The sequence below is a fragment of the Solanum lycopersicum genome, chromosome 4, assembly GCF_036512215.1.
Source record: "Solanum lycopersicum chromosome 4, SLM_r2.1".
NCBI classification, from domain to species: domain Eukaryota; kingdom Viridiplantae; phylum Streptophyta; class Magnoliopsida; order Solanales; family Solanaceae; genus Solanum; species Solanum lycopersicum.
The window spans coordinates 55,030,733-55,048,199 of NC_090803.1; the positions used below are offsets into that span (position 1 = coordinate 55,030,733).

General features: G+C 27.9%; 1 protein-coding gene and 1 non-coding gene across 2 annotated transcripts; one reads left to right on the forward strand and one right to left on the reverse strand.

Moving 5' to 3' along the window:
* Positions 1–182: 182 nt before the first annotated feature.
* TRNAW-CCA (transfer RNA tryptophan (anticodon CCA)) lies at positions 183–254 on the reverse strand. Its single transcript has one exon. It is a non-coding gene; the product is annotated as a tRNA-Trp (tRNA).
* A 5,374-nt stretch (positions 255–5,628) lies between these two features.
* Positions 5,629–9,308, forward strand: LOC112941377 (uncharacterized). Its single transcript, XM_026030750.2, has one exon. It carries the CDS (start codon positions 8,533–8,535, stop codon positions 9,151–9,153), a length of 621 nt encoding a protein of 206 aa, XP_025886535.1. The 5' UTR covers positions 5,629–8,532; the 3' UTR covers positions 9,154–9,308.
* Positions 9,309–17,467: the final 8,159 nt, after the last annotated feature.

The window sequence follows — 17,467 nt, forward strand, 5'->3', positions numbered from 1 at the left end:
TAAATAAATTAAAGACTAGTCTCTACAATATCTAAAAATCTCCTAATATTTCGGGGGAGAAAAAGGATTGAACGCCTACGCAAAAATTAAATAATGAAAGACAAGTCTCCAAAATATCTTTAAAAAAATTCCAATTTAAAAAAAAAATAAAAAAAATTGGATCATATTATGAATCGGGGAATTGAACCCGACGTGAATCGAACACGCAACCTTCTGATCTGGAGTCAGACGCGCTACCATTGCGCCACGGATCCTTGTTGTGGTTTCTCTCACGGTAAATAAAATTAATTTTAGTTCTAAACATATATTTTGTAAATATAATTGGTTTATTTTTTGAAAATTTTATAATTAAACACTCAAAACTAAAAGAAAGTTCTACTTGATGATACATTAATGTAAGTACGGTCAAAATTTTACTATATATTATTTGAAATTAAATTTTTTTTGGTGTAAAACTTTTGATCTTATTTGAATATTGAACTTTTTTTTTTAATGAATCAGGATAAATAGAGTTCACTTATTTTATGTTAGAGCTTCATTAAACTATAAATATAAATACGAACATTATTTACTTACAACAAGAATCGAAAGATACCAAGGCTACCTTTGATTTAGGAGTTTCGATCGTTAAAAAAGATTTATATAATTTCGTAGATAAAAGAAGGTATAGTGAATGCCAACTCAATCGTAAATGTGAATAAATTAATGAATCGGAAAATATTATCAAACCCTTTAACTTGGTGTACATATTTGTTAATTTAAGATGAAATAAATAATTTTTTCAGTGGGAAAACACTCAAATTGTCAATTTTCTTTTGGTCCTCCCTTTATAAATTGTTAAAAATAGTTCCATTAACTTACTAATTACTTTTTCACTTTTAAACTTCTTTTCCCTTTAAATTAAAAGGAGAAGTGATGTGGAAAATTTTATAAAATAATTCTTAAGTACTTAAAAATCAATAAGAAAATTGTTACCTCGACTACAAAATGAAGTGCCTAACTAATTAAGTATTTAAAGTTAAATTAACGTATGGGCAACGTTGTTTTGGAGAATAAGTTGACAAACAGGATATGCATTAAGGCTAATTAGTTAATTTTTTATTTCTTTTTTGCGCTTTACTTTTACGGCTATTAATTATCATATACAATAATCTTTCTTTGTTGAGTCCAAAGAGTTTGGATTGCTACACGGCCTATTTTTATTACTATTTCTACTCCTTTATTAGCTTTTTCTGTAAGTGATTCTAACGAACTTATTATTGAAGGAGTTGTTTGGATGATAAATATTTTATATTTTTAAATTTTCAAAATTAGGGATTTGAATACTAATAAAGTAAAAAAATAATATTTTGTTAGAATTATTCGTTTATCATCATGTCAAAAGAAAAAATTGATAGCAAAAATATAATTTTATTTCGTAATTAAAAAAAATAAACAAACGTCATGTTCTGTCATGACTTCACCCAAGCCACCCTAGCCCCTCATAGACCTTTTCATAGGCTGAATATTGAGATTATCTAACGGAGTTTTTAGGAAGGGCTAAAAAAATCGATGGACAAAATTTGAACTATCAAGCAAAATTCTTTATTTGTTTTTTTCCTTATGCAATAACATCTTGAAACTTAAAATATGGTCTTGGATAACATATCCTTTTCTTTTTTTTTTTCCTTTTTTTATTGTGAATATAACTCTTTACAATTACGTACAAATTAAATAGAAACAGTATTTTCAATTTTCTTACATATAAAAATAAAAATATCATAAAACTAAAACAAATTTGTAAAGGACTATATCTCACCCTCTTGTCTAATAAAGGAGTGCCAAGCAAATATTCTAATCACTTGATAATAGTGGTAAAGGAATTCAGATAGTCTAGTATCCAATATCCTTTAAGATAGTAAGTTCAACCATTGTTAAGTTTAGATTATTTTCTTTTTATTCGATGTTTAGAGTATATATAAGTCTTGATTAAATTTAAATTACACACTGCAAGGTTCATTTAGACATGACACTTCTAGTTAGATTTTCTTTATATCCAAAACATGTATTTTGAGATCTCTGATTAAAGGTAAAACAGTTTTATTGCACCACAAATCAGAGGCAGATTTAGGTGTACGGGTGAGGGTGTCAGGGTGAGGGTGTCACGGAATAACTATTGCCACCCAATGACTATAAAACGGAATAACTCAATTGGCAAAGGAGAGAGTTTGCCACCTCATCAAGTTAAGTTTGAATTTCAGCAACAACATTTATTTATTTTTTGTTTGCTCCGCTTTTTCTTTTCTTTTCTTTTTCTCCATTCATTCATATTTATTTATAATTCTTTATTAATTCAAATTGATCTGTTTTCTTAATTAATTTTTATTTTTTTTACTTTCTCTTGCACTAATTATTAAACTATTGATTTGAGTGTAACGTATTTATTTTGTTTTATCAATTAGTGAGTACTGAATTATGAGCGTCAAATAAATATTATTAAGAATATATTTAAATAATAGTTTTTAGAAAAAAATATAAATTTCAAAAATCTTTTTTTAAAATTTTTTTAAAGGTTCTTTCGATTTCCACCGACGATTTTATTAAGTAAAATGAATAGGCTGAACTACAATTTTTATCTCCAACAACACATAAAGTCAATGAAAGACAAATGATTATGTTAATATTATTAGATGTTTTATACAAGCTCAAAACTTTTTTTTCTCTCAAAGTTTCAGCAAATAAGACATTTTATTCCCAAAATAAAATAAAAATTTAATTGTTTAGTTATCTATGATCACATAATATCTAAAAGAAAATATTACTATAGACACATTTGATCGATTTGTTTATAAAATAAAATAAAATAAAATTAATAACCTGAATTTTAACCAAAATTAAAGTAACCAGTCTTTTTATTTTACTTGAATATTATGACACCCTCGACCTTTAAATCCTAGATCCACCTCTGCCACAAATACAAACCCATAGTAGTGTTAAATTATATATTATTTTGATATATATGACTCTATAATCTGCTTTCTCTTTTTAAAAAATAATATCGTGATTTTTATTTAATATTAGATTAAAGATCATTGATCTACTTGCCAACTAGTTGATTTCTCAAACACATGGAGATGTAAATCTATGCAAATCAGTTATATGCATTTAAATGAGTCAGAATCTTATCAATGGTTCTATGATAGTGTTTTAGGATATTCTCGATGTTTCTATTTTTATTATTTTAATGAACATCCCATTAATAAGTATACATTTGTTTATGCCATATTTGGGCCCGTTTGGCCATAATTTCAAATCATGTTAATCTGAAATTGTAATTTGTTTAATCATAACTTTAATTTTAAAAGTCATTTTTTTTCATAAATATAAAAATTTTATGATTCGCAAAAATTATTAAAGTTTTTCCTTTTTATAATCTAATTAAATAGGTATATCATAGTTCACAAAAAGTTGTTAGGTTTTATTTGCCCTAAACTTCTTACCATACATAGGTTTTCCTTTTAGGAAAATGTTTTGGATTGACTAATCCTTTTTCCGGTAGGAAAAGGTTTAGGACTTTATAAAGAGAGACATGTTATTTCTAACTTAATCAACATTCACAATATATTCTTAAAGGCTTTGAGAGTTTTGGTTAGGGGGAGAATTTATGGTTCACAAGCTTGATACGTTATGACTTGTGTGAACCTCCCATATATTACGAGTGAATTGGTTGAGGTTGTTTCTCTCTGTATATTGTACTATCATATTTATAGTGAATTGCTCATCTCCTTTGTGGATGTAGGTCGATTGACTGAACCACGTTAAATCTTTGTGTCTTTTGGTATATTTCTCGTTGTCTTCTTACTCGTGATCTTTCGAGATTTGCTTTGCTAGCTTCCGCATTTACACCTACTTATTTTCGATCCTAACAAGTGGTATCAGCGTCAGATTCAATGATGGAGTCAGGTTAGTGATTCGATAATCGATGATTGAACCAGGTTAGAAGGAGGTGTTCATCTTTCGAGGTTTGCTTTGCTAGCTTCCGCATTTACACACCTACTTATTTTCGATCCTAACAAAAGTGTCGAAATATTTTAAAATATCGTAAATCACACATCTTTTTCATAAATGAATATTTAAAATTACATATTCTTACAAACTTTCATATTCATAAATGAATATTTAAAATTACACATTCTTACAAACTTTCATATAAACATAATTTTACAAGCATCCGTTATTCCAATAAATCAACAATAGCAGCTACTAGCCATTCCTTAATATAATTCTCCAACATGGCACAAACAATCTATTCACATTGTTGATCTTTTTATATATATATATATATATATATATATATATATATATATATATATATATATATATATATATATAAAATATAAATTCATGATTCAAATTTGTTTTAAAAATTTGAAATCACAAACTTGTAATTGAAATTCTACCTTTTAGTGGAATATGAGATTTGAAATCGATTTTTTTTAATATAATTGTTTTGTTCAAATATTCTAAACAAACAATACTAATTTTAAATTAAAATTAAACTCCAAATTACATTGTCAAATGCCTACTATTAAAACTATATTTTTCTTCTGCATTGTATATTCAAATATAACTTTTTGGTGTTGGGGTTAGCTTTACAAAAGTGGAATACATTTTTACAAGCCATTTATCATGGATCACCATTTTAATTTCTGTGGGTAATGACATCTAAGCACATTAGTGAGAAAAAATAAATTAAACAGCAGTCAGATTGCATTATATGCTTCTAGTAAATGTTAATTATTTGGACCACATTAATAGAGAAAAACTGAAAATTAGGGTGGGTTTGTTAGGAAGAAAAATATTTTTCTAAAATATAAGTTGATATATATATATATATATATATATATATATATATATATATATTCGATAAATTAGTAAAAATATTTTCTATAGGTTAAGCAAGTATTATGAGGTGAAATATAATGGAGAGTACGTAGGAGTGTGGGGAATATGGGGTCAATTTTTGCGTTGAGGGGATCTAATAAAAAAAGAAATTAAAAATTCTCATAAAAACTGTGTAATCTTTTTATCGAATAAGTTTTGATAAACACTTTAACACTATTTTAATTGAGTATGAAACCTAAATGATGTGTGAAAACTGAGAAGTGACTAAAATAATTTGTGATTTTTTTTGACTAAATCTACAGCGTTCAAAGTTAACATACTACATTCACTACAAGAAAATTGTGAATTATATAGGGATTTTTCCAGAAATTAGTATGAAAATTTGCAGGAAAATAAATTTCTGCAAATTTTCATACTAATCCCTAGAAAAATTCCTATGTAATTCACAGTTTTCTTATAGTGATCAATTAATTTTTGTTACATATCATTAATTAATTTATCAATTTAACATGCCATTAGCGTAGTACGCATGTTTAATTGATACATTTTTTGAGCAATTTAAGTGCTCTAAACACAAGTGAAAGATTAGGTGTGAAAGCTAAGGAAACAGATAAGTTTAGAGGGCTGTTTATGATTTAAAAGTGTTTATTTTTCAACGTTCATTAGTTATTTTTCTCATTTTAAAAGGAATTTAATAGCTTTTGAATTTTAGTGTTATTTTTTAAACTTTCATTAGTTATTTTTCTCATTTTAAAAGGAACTTAATAGCTTTTAAATTTTAGTGTTATTTTTTCAACTTTCATTAGTTATTTTTCTCATTTTAAAAGGAATTTAATAGCTTTTAAATTTTAGTGAGTTGTAATTTTATGGGTTAAATAACTTAATACCGCTCCTAATTTCAATAACAAACCCACTACCCTAGTTTAAAATTTCATCTAAATGCATTCCACATCATTAATACTTATCCTAAAAACCCTTTCACTCATTTTTTTTAACCATTCAAGAGTCCAAGGAGTTTTTTTAAAGAATTTTTCACAAAGGCAATCTTTTATATGGTTCTCAAATTAAAGGATTTACTTTAGCTCCATCTAATATTGTTGGGACTTGGGTGGTTTACTTTCTTTTATATTTTATCACTCCATTTTATTATTATTATTATTATATATAACTATAATCCTAGCTAGCTAGCTAATTACACCACTTTCTTTCCACTAAAACCAAGGTGAAGTTAAGCTAGCACAATTTCCAACTATAAAATACCTCATAATTAAATGCTTCCCATCATCAAAACAAACCATCCAAAATAACCCCATCAAAAGTACAACCATATTTTTCTATGGAGAAATTTATTACTACTCAAGATAATTTTTCATCTATTAAGTGTGAAATAAAAATCATAAGATTAAGAAACATAAACCAAAGTTCATTAGGGAAAAACAACTTGTTTGTTAGATGTTATCTTCCAACAGGAAACAACAATCAAAGAGTAGTTAAGCTAAACACTCAAGAAATCTCATCAAAATCCAACTTGTTTTGGGATGAATCTTTCTCATTGGATTGCATGGGAACTCAAGACTCCATTAACATGATGAAGCAAGGAACAATCATTTTCGAGCTACGATCAAGAAGATACATTGGTGGCTCACAAGTCTTGGGGAGATTTGAAATTCCATGGAAAAGAGTATTTGAGTCAACAAGAATGGAGATTGAGGAGTGGGCAATATTCATGCCTACTTCAAAGAATATTAATGAAGATGTGAAACCACAAGAAGTAAAGATAGGAATGAAGGTTAAAGTAAATGAGACAATTACAAAAATTAATAAGTTGAGAAGATCATGGGATGAGTCATGTACTTGCAAGGGTTATTGTGGATGTAATAGTAATAGTATTTTTAGTGCTGATGATTGTGAAATATTTGCAATTGGAGCTGCTTTAGATGTCCTTTAGTTTGAGGGAAAAAAGAGGCAAAACACTAAGGTGTATCCCTAGATGAGATTAATATTTTTGAGTGACATATATTCTTGGATGGATTAGTTAGATTCTTGAATGTTTTGTTGTTTATATTTCATAATTCATGGTTTTGATAAAATACAAATGTTTGTAGAAATATTGTTTTCATGAGTTTCCTTAAAGTGAATCTTGACTTTACTTTGTCAATTTAAGCAACACATGATTGAGGGTCTGTTTGGTAGGAAGGAAAATATTTTCAAATAAATTAAAGTATTTCCCTAGAAAAGGGTTTCTTGAAAAAAAAAAGTTTGTTTCTTAGTTTTCTAGTATTTGACAAGTGAAGCTAAAAAGTCTATTTCAAAAATATTTATACGTAATTTAACAAAATATTATACGAGTGGAAGGAGGTGGGACGATAAAGGGGTAATTAAGGGTGTTGTTAATTGATGTTCAAAATATTAAACAAGAAAAATCAAAGTAATCTAGAAAGTAGAAAATATTCGACACAACAAAATTCACTACGACTCCTTAAGAAATTTTATCCCCCAATATATAAGTTTATGGAATACTTAGCTTTCTCCCAAGATAAAGTGAATATACATGTTAAAGAAAAAGTGGTACCTCAAACCTCAATAACTTCAGCGAATTCAAAAGTCAGCAACTAATCACACGAAGACTCGATATTTGTATTCGTAAGAAATATACACATAAGAAGATAGCTATTTATAGCCAACGATCTGGATTGAAGAGGTGCAAACTAAGCTTTCAGAAAGGTTCATGTATGTTGAGAAGAAATATATGTTTGAAAGAAACAAGTACTTTCTAAATATTTTCCGCGAATTTTAAATTAATTTTGCAAATTAATTAATAAATGAAATTATGCAAATTAATATTAATATCATAGAATGATGATCAATGAGAATGATAAATAGTTTTGTCTATGAAATGACTATGAAACTATGTAAACGAAAACCCTATTCTAATAACTAGGAGTATTATTTATTAAATGCACAAAAAATTTCAAGGTTAAACTTACCCTTTGATACCACCCCTACTTCCATATTAACCCCTAAAGCCCTAAACCTTTCAAGAGTCCACAAAGGCAATCTTTTACATGATTCTCAAAAGATTTACTTTATCTCCATCAAATATTCTTATCTTATATTTTGTTATACATAATATAATTAAGTCACATATTAAGTAGTAATGTCATATTCTAACAACATTTTGGAGATTCAATCAACCCACTAAGCTCCTAATTGACACATCAACATGCATTCAACCTCATTAATTAATACTTATCCAAAGAGTTGTTTCATGCATTTTTTTTTAATCCTTTCAAGATAGTGAAGAGCTTTTTTGTAAATTTTTTACAAAGGCAATCTCATCAAATCTTTCATAGATTAGCACTAATTCTCATTGGGTGGGTGGTTTTCTTTTTAACTTGTATTTTATAAAAAAAACATAATCCTAGTTTTAGCTAGCTACTTGCACCTTAATTTCTTCATAAAGTAATTCCACTTTCCTAAAACTTTCCTTCCACTGTCCAAATTTATTAAATAAGCATTTTTCAAACTATAAATACCCCCCACTAATTATTAAATGTCTCCCATCACCAAAACAAATTAAACTAAACCATCTTTCAAGTAAACAAAACAACCCCATCAAACAAAGATTCTAATTTTATTAATTTTTTCATGGAGAATACTCATGATTTTTCATCTATAAGTTGTGAAATACAAATCATAAGAGCAAGAAACATAGAACAAATAAGTTCATTAGGAAAAAGCAACTTGTTTGTTAGATGTTATCTTCCAACAGGAAACAACAACCAAAGAGTTAAGCTAAACACTCGAGAGATCTCATCAAAATCAAACTTGTTTTGGGATGAATCTTTCTCATTGGATTGCATGGGAACTCAAGACTCCATTAACATGATGAAGCAAGGAACAATCATATTCGAGCTACGATCAAGAAGATATGTTCCTCTTCTTAGGAAGAATATTGGTGGCTCACAACTCTTGGGAAAAGTTGAAATTCCATGGAGAAGAGTATTTGAGTCAACAAGAATGGAGATAGAGGAGTGGGCAATATTCATGACTACTTCAAAGAATATTAATGAAGATGTGAAACCTCCAGCAGTGAAGATAGGAATGAAGGTTAAAGTAAATGAGACAATTAATAAAATTAATAAGTTGAGAAGATCATCATGGGATGAGTCATGTAATTGCAAGGGTTACTGTGAGTGCAATAGTAGTATTTTTAGTCTTGATGATTATGATATATTTGCACTTGGAGTTGCTTTAGATTCCCTTTAATTCAAGGCCAAAAATGGACAAAGCACTAAGCTATGTCCTCTCTAGGATTAGATTAATTCTTGATTAATGAATTAATTACGATTCTTGTATGTAGTTTTGAGAAATTAAATTTCATGGTTTTGATAGAATACAAAGATCTTTATATTTTCAGACAATTTGTATTCATGATTGTACTTCATTTCCCTTAGTGTGAATCTTTGACTTCTCTTTTTCAATTTCAGCAACAAACCCAAGAAAAAGAGTACTTTGGAAGGCAGTTGTCGCGATTCAAAAGTCGAGATGATGATAAAACACATTCTAAGAATTCAATTTGGTGTGTTTGTAAAAAAAAAATAACATATGAGAGTTTCAAAGAAAAGTCAGGTCACAATCGAAAGATATGGAACACAACAAAGAAATTATCAAAATTTGGCCGGTATCGTAAGTATAAAAAGCATTTAAAACATTTCTAAAATTTAGAATACATTTCAAGTCTTCTAAAAGAAATTAAAGATTGTAAATAATAGATGGAAACCAATGGCAATCCAAAAAGCAAAATCTCACCACAACTCCGAATTAGAAGAAATAGCTAATTTTGATCAATCACTACGAAGATAACCCTGACTACGATCTGCATAAAAAAGAATAACAAAAGTAGGATTGAGTAAAATCCACATGCACCCAATAGGTTAGACCTGCTAAGTATAAGCAACTACTCAGGCTTAAGAAATAAATTATGAAACACTTTCACCCGCACAAAAAGTCACATTTCGGTACCGTTGCCGTCAATTTTTATAATAACGGCATGAAGTAAACACATATCATATAATACTCAAATTAACAAATAAGCAAGTTACACAACACAACAAAATTGATCAATGCGATGCAACAAAATGATAAAATGGTGTAATGGATTTAAGGTTGTCACACACCTTGTCGAGCTTTAGCTTCTAGACAAGGAACCATGGGGGACTCACAGTCCATATACCAATCTTGAAATCTCAATATATCTCACAACTTTCCACCTAACTCGTGGTCAAGGATAAATGTAGGATATCTTATTTTTTAATTAATTTTTCATGTTCGATTGGTCAAAATTTTTAAAAATATTATATCTATGAAATTAAACTTTTAGTAAAAGTAGAAAAATAAATTCCACAAATGACATTTCATAACTTAATTTTTTTCCCACCCTCCGACTCACCTCATCTTCACATCCATTGAAGTAGGCCCTACCCCCATAGTATATATTTAAATTATATAAAAATACTTTTAAAATAATATCTTTAATTTTGCGTACATATAGACAGAAGAACATAAATAAAAAATCCATTGAATTATTTTCCTAAAAAAACGTATTTCAAGAGAACATTTCTTTCCTACCGAAAAGATATGGAGTAAATTTGCAATTAATCCTTTAATTTGAACAAATAATGAATACAAGATTAAATTTAGGGAGGCGAATATATGAATAATCTCACCAAGAATATTCAAAAGAGGAGATCCAATATAGAGTTATTTAATCCATTTATCTATATATTGGAGAATTTTTTACCAAACTAAGTTACTATTTAAACTAGATCACCAAAATAATATGTTTTTAATTACAGAACTAGTATAAACGTAATTTTGAGTAACCTTTTAGGGCATTTTTATTTTAAAAATTCAAATGTACTCCGAAATAACGTTTTAGGTGTAATTTTTAGCAATTGCCTCTTTACGAAGAAAAGACTAGCAACCAAATATTGATCCTCCTAGCATCATTTCTACCTCATTATACCAGCCAGGACACATTTGTAACTAATAAGTCATGCCAGATGCAGGATACAACCAAATGCAGACACCAGCTCCAAAAACATACTCCCGAGTAACGTTTTAGGTGTAAAACGTTATTCAAGAGTATGTTTACTCATTTAACGTCGTCAGCTTTTGTCAGTTGAATTTTTAAAATAAAAATACCCTAAAACCTTACTCAAAAATATGTTTATACTAGTTTTGTAAAAAAAATTTAAAACGTATGTTTTGATGAATTAATTTAAATAATGACTTAGTTTGGTCAAAACTTTCAAAAATTTCCATCCATCAATATTGCCTTAGCAAATAATTTGCATCCTATTTTATTATATTACTAGGGTTAACTAAGAAAAAAAGATATAAATGCTTTTAATTATAAGTGCATTATAGCAGTGGTAAAATCAAAATTTTTAAACAATGTGTTTGATATTTTACGTATATATTTATTTTGAAAACTAATTTTTAACCTATATGCTTCGTATAATTTTCTCTATTAGTTTTTTAGTGAAAGATATTCGACTTACCACTCTTTGCTATAGGTGGCCTCTATATGTGGCTATCAAAAGGGCCTTTTAAAATATAATATTAAGCTTTATTCCTTGTAAGTTTTTGGGAAAATGCAAAAGTACCCCTTTGACCTATGCTTTAAATTTCAGAGACACATTTATATTATACTAAGGTCCTATTACCCCCTAACTTATTTATAAGTAATTTTTTATCCTTTTCGACCTACGTGACACTAGTTTGAAAAAAAATAAGTTCAGGAGGGTAATAGGACCTTAGTATAGTATAAGTGTGTCTTTGAGATTTCGGACATAGACTAAGGGAGTACTTGTGCATTATCCCTAAGGTTTTTAAATTTTATACTCTGATCTTGACCCAATCTATATTATTCAAGTACAAGTAGTTGTGACTAACATTTTTATACTCTCTTGACCCTAATTTAACATGAGGAAATGTATCTCTTAGCCCATTAGAACTCTTAAAGAATGTGTCACAAAGAGAGTCTTTTTGACAATCTTATCATGTATCTATTCCATACAATTAAAAGATTTATAGAACTCTTTCATTGACCAAATGACTTTATATTATAATGAATAAAAGTCATATGTTATATGCAATGCCATATTTTAATAGCAGTTTGGAGATTCAAATCAACCCACTAAGCTCTTAGTTGACACATCAACATGCATTCAACCTTAATACTTATCTCAAGAGTTGTTTCACACATTTTTTTTAACCTTTCAAGATATTGAAGAGTTTTTTGTAAATTTTTTACAAAGGCAATCTTTTATATGATCCTCATAGGATTCTCATCAAATCCTTTCATAGATTATTAGCACTAATCCTCATTGGGTGGGTGGTTTTCTTTTTAACTTGTATTTTATAAAAATAAATAAATAAATAATCCTAGTTAGCTAGCTACTTGCCACTTTCCTTCCACTGTCCAAAGTAAATAACTATTTTCTTAACTATAAATACCCCCACTAACTACATGTTTCCCATCACCATAACAAACTCAACCATCTCTCAAGAAAATAAAACAACCCCATCAAACAAAGATTCTAATTTAATTAATTTTTTCATGGAGAATACTCATGATTTTTCATCTATAAGTTGTGAAATACAAATCATAATAGCAAGAAACATAGAACAAATAAGTCCATTAGGAAAAAACAACTTGTTTGTTAGATGTTATCTTCCAACAGGAAACAACAACCAAAGAGTTAAGCTAAACACTCAAGAGATCTCATCAAAATCAAACTTGTTTTGGGATGAATCTTTCTCATTGGATTGCATGGGAACTCAAGACTCCATTAACATGATGAAGCAAGGAACAATCATATTCGAGCTACGATCAAGAAGATATGTTCCTCTTCTTAGGAAGAATATTGGTGGCTCACTACTCTTGGGAAAAGTTGAAATTCCATGGAGAAGAGTATTTGAGTCAACAAGAATGGAGATAGAGGAGTGGGCAATATTCATGACTACTTCAAAGAATATTAATGAAGATGTGAAACCTCCAGCAGTGAAGATAGGAATGAAAGTTAAAGTAAATGAGACAATTACAAAAATTAATAAGTTGAGAAGATCATTATGGGATGGGTCATGTAATTGCAGGGGTTATTGTGAGTGCAATAGTAGTATTTTTAGTCTTGATGATTATGATATATTTGCACTTGGAGTTGCTTTAGATTCCCTTTAATTCAAGGCCAAAAATGGACAAAGCACTAAGCTATGTCCTCTCTAGGATTAGATTAATTTTTTACTCATGTATAGATAGGTGTCATTCTATTTGTTAAATGTAATCGATTTAGGCAAAAGTGACTTATATATCTTTTAAACGTTCTATAACATGAGTAGATTATATTTCCATGAGCTAATTTGTCATTTGAGATAAGAATGTATATTAACTAATAATAATTGAATGATATAAATTTAATGCTCAAGGCAAGTATTATGCATATTGCATATGTTATAATTTCTTTTTTCCTCTAACCCTACTCATTTTAACATTATTTTTTTTAAAAGCAATTGCAATGGCCAAAGTGACCCACATCACTGCAAATTGTAGGTCCTAACTAGAACTGAAAAGAAGGTGTCTAAATTAATTTAAAAAAGAGTACATGTAAAACCAAATAAGAATAAATATATATGTATAATTTATATGAAATATATAATGTATAATACATAGTATACAAGATGAAATATGTAATGAAATTGAAGTTTTTGTTTGGATATTCAATTTGAAATTTTAAGTTGCATTTTTTGCTCATAAAGACAAATTTTCATAAGTTATCAAAATTGCCTCAATCATTTACACAATATTACAAAATAAGCATAAGTTCATAACAAAATATAATACACTATCATAAAGTTATTCTAAAAAGATATAACACTTATCGATCAAACTTTTTTAATTCAATAAAAAATAAAATTAAATACAAATTATAATGTACTCCTCTCATATAGTACAAACAATCTCCTCACAAAAAATATGCATTTCTCTTTGAAATATATTTTAACTCTGCTTAAAATGGAAGGAAGATTATTCTTTAATAATTTTTTTGCTAAAGACAAAAAAATTAAGCTCACTACATTTAAGGGGCACCTTATGTAATTTCCAGAATTAAAATCATTTTTAATCATCTTTGGTAGATTATTTGAATTGTAAAAAGAAAAAAACAACAATTGTTCAAAACTTTATAATAGTGTGACAAGATTAAGCATAGTGTAGGGTCAAAAGGGACAATGAATCATCTCCCAAGATGCAGTTAGCAATTATATACTATTATTTGCCCACACATTAATTTGGTCCCCATTTTTCATTGATTCTTGAATTGAACCATACCATAGTTTGGTAGAATAAAGTTATGGCCAAACCTTAATAATAACTCTAGATCGTTTGATTGGTGAATAAGGAAAATAATTTTAAAAAAATTAAATTAAATTATTTATGTGATTAAATCGAGAGAGATTCATGTAAATTAAATAAGTAATATATTCTTATATGAAAATAAAAAAGGAACACAATTGATAGGACTATAATGTACACTTAGACCTTAAGCAAGGGTTTGGACTTGAGATAAAATCAATATTTGGACATATGATTTTATTTTATGATTGTAAATTATGATATGAACTTTCAAGTTATTCAAAAATCTTGATTTGAGAATTTCATATTATGATTTATATTTTTCAAATACAAAAATTGGCCCATTAATTTATAGTCCAAATAAAATTTCAACTTTATCTAATATGATTTTATTGCATTTACCAAATAGGGCCTTCCAATGAGATTTTTCTCTTTATTAAAAAAACAAGACCCTCACCCCCATCTTCTTCTTGAAGTAGTCAAGAAAAATAAAAAAATTTAAGAAGATTCAACCACCAAACATTGAGACCTATATTCTAAAACAAGATAGAATCATACACTGTGATTTTATATGATGTAGTTTATTTTAATTTATGTTTACAATCTAACTAATGAAACAAATTTATTGATTCCGCAAATTGCGTGTTTCGTTCAATTGTTATCAGTCTCTAAGGTTTTATTTATTTTCTAGTCATGTCATTTTGTTGAAAGTACTGGCGTTATCACTCCTACCAAGGGACATTGGAATGGAATCAAAGAAACCGATCTTGTTGGTTACATTGATGCAAAATATATTTAATTCGCACAAATTACAATCTCAAATAAGCTACATGTTCATATGTGGGGATACTGTTATATCTTGGCGATCTACAAAATAGTCAATAGTCTATCATTACTATTTCATCAAATCATGTTGAAATAGCTATTCATGAAGCAATTCGAAATATGTGGTTGAGTTGGTACATCTCATTTGAGAAAAATGCATTTTGAAATGTGACAAAATACTCTAGACTTATATGAAGATAATGTTACATGCATAATCCAAGTAAAGTGAGAATTCATAAAAAGAAATAGGACGAAACACACTTCACCAAAACTTTTCTCTTCACGTGATCTCTAAAAGAATGTTGATATAAACGTGCAATAAATTTATTCCAATAATAATATAACTTATTTATTCATCAAACCTTAATCAAGTGCAATTTTGAAGAGGATAATGCACAAGATTAAAATTCAAAACTTTAAAGGTTTTGTCACGCCGAATTTTTCCTTAGGGAAAGTTCATACAAATTGTACTGTTTTACCTTTACAAGATTTTGTCCCACCTAATTTTTCTTATATTATTTTTAATGAGACAATTAAAATAGATATTATTAAATATGTCTACTCTTTTTTCTTTAAAATACAATTTAATTATCAACACCTATTATATAACTTTCAAATTAAATGAAAAAAAAAATATTTAGACCTCATTTGTTTGCACTTAATGGAAATCTGAATCTTAATCATTCAGATTCAACCAATTAAGTGTGTGTGATTTTTAAGTCTGAATATGAATGATTTAAATTCAACCCATTAAGCCCGTTTGTTTTTTTTCTTTCAAAAAACCTCCTAATGAATCTGAAAAGGTCTGAACTGATAAGACCCGTAGGAGAATCATAACAACATTCAGACTTATTTAATAAGTTATAAATTAATATCGGTATCGTCTCCCTCGGTCTTTGCATAACTTTAACTCTCACAACTACAAATTTTCGTCTTTTCTTTTTCAATCAAATATCAATTTTTTCCTCTTGAACGAGTAAATTTTCGTAATATTTACAAGTATTTTTTTATATTAATAATTTTCAAATTTTCATAATCTTTACAAGTCACTTTTTTATATTAATAATTTTCTTAGAGTGTATTGATGTTTGGTAAGAACACTTATTGCAATAATACTTTAGTGTATTGATGTTGATCAAGATTTTTGAGTGAAAAAATACTATCCATAATTAAAAATAATGACCATGTATACATATTTGATGTTTCTTATTAGAATTTTGAATTAGGCCAATAATTTCATTGAGACTCTTCGATAATTAAACATATTTGTGAGATAACACTTAAATATTCTTATTGTTGAACTAGTTGACATGATAATAGAGCTCCTAATAATTTTTCATCTCAATCTTTTGTTTCAGCTGGAAAAAATAAGTTTTTGGAAAAAAAAAACTTACTCATTTCAATTGGAAATTGATGAGAAGATGATTATTACTTTAGAGTTATGGATTAAAAAAATAGTGCACCCACATTTTGAAGAATATATGAAAAAATTAGATGTTTTTGGATAGAAAGAGTCATTATACAATACATATGTTATGGGAAGAGTCATAGCTATCGAAAAAAATATGAATGACGTTAGAGGTTCACAAGTTAGAGAATTGGATTAAGGTTATTGAAAAAAATATAGGAATTCTTTAGTTTTTCTAATTAGCTAAAATATATGTTAGGCACTAATAATGTAATACCTGTTATAAATTCATTGAATGAGTGGATAGTCCATAAGGTTGGTACATGAACAACCATTCATATTCACTAGGTTACATGAACCTTTTTGGATAAGAATGTATCTATTTATTATGATACTTAATATGGTGACCTTTGGAGTGATTTCTCACTCTATAAATAGGGTTGTTCATTCACTATTGTAATATAGATACATATGAGATTTGCATACACTTGAATAAGAAGAAAGTCTTATCTTCCATCTTACTCCTCTTGTCTTCATCTCTTTATATTTATATTGCCATGAGCTTGATTTTATAACACGTTATCAGCACGAGTCTCTAGCCAATTAAGATTGAGTTTTACTTTTTCTTTAACTCATGTTTTTGGTTGATCTCGTTATAAGAATCAAGGTATTATATGCATAAAATCAGGTATGTATTTTCTAGAATATTTTTATGATTTAGAATAAAATAGTATTCAGTCACTAACAATTATCAGGAATCGAAGACATATACTACTATTGGTTGAATATGACATGCTATACAAAATTTCTTAAATAGAAGAAGGTATAAAATTTTAATAGCATGAATTTGAATGTTATTTTGATTGTTTTGAAAGACTCAAAGGATGAGTCATGTTGTACTTCGATTTATTATACCGTTGGTTAAGGGTAAG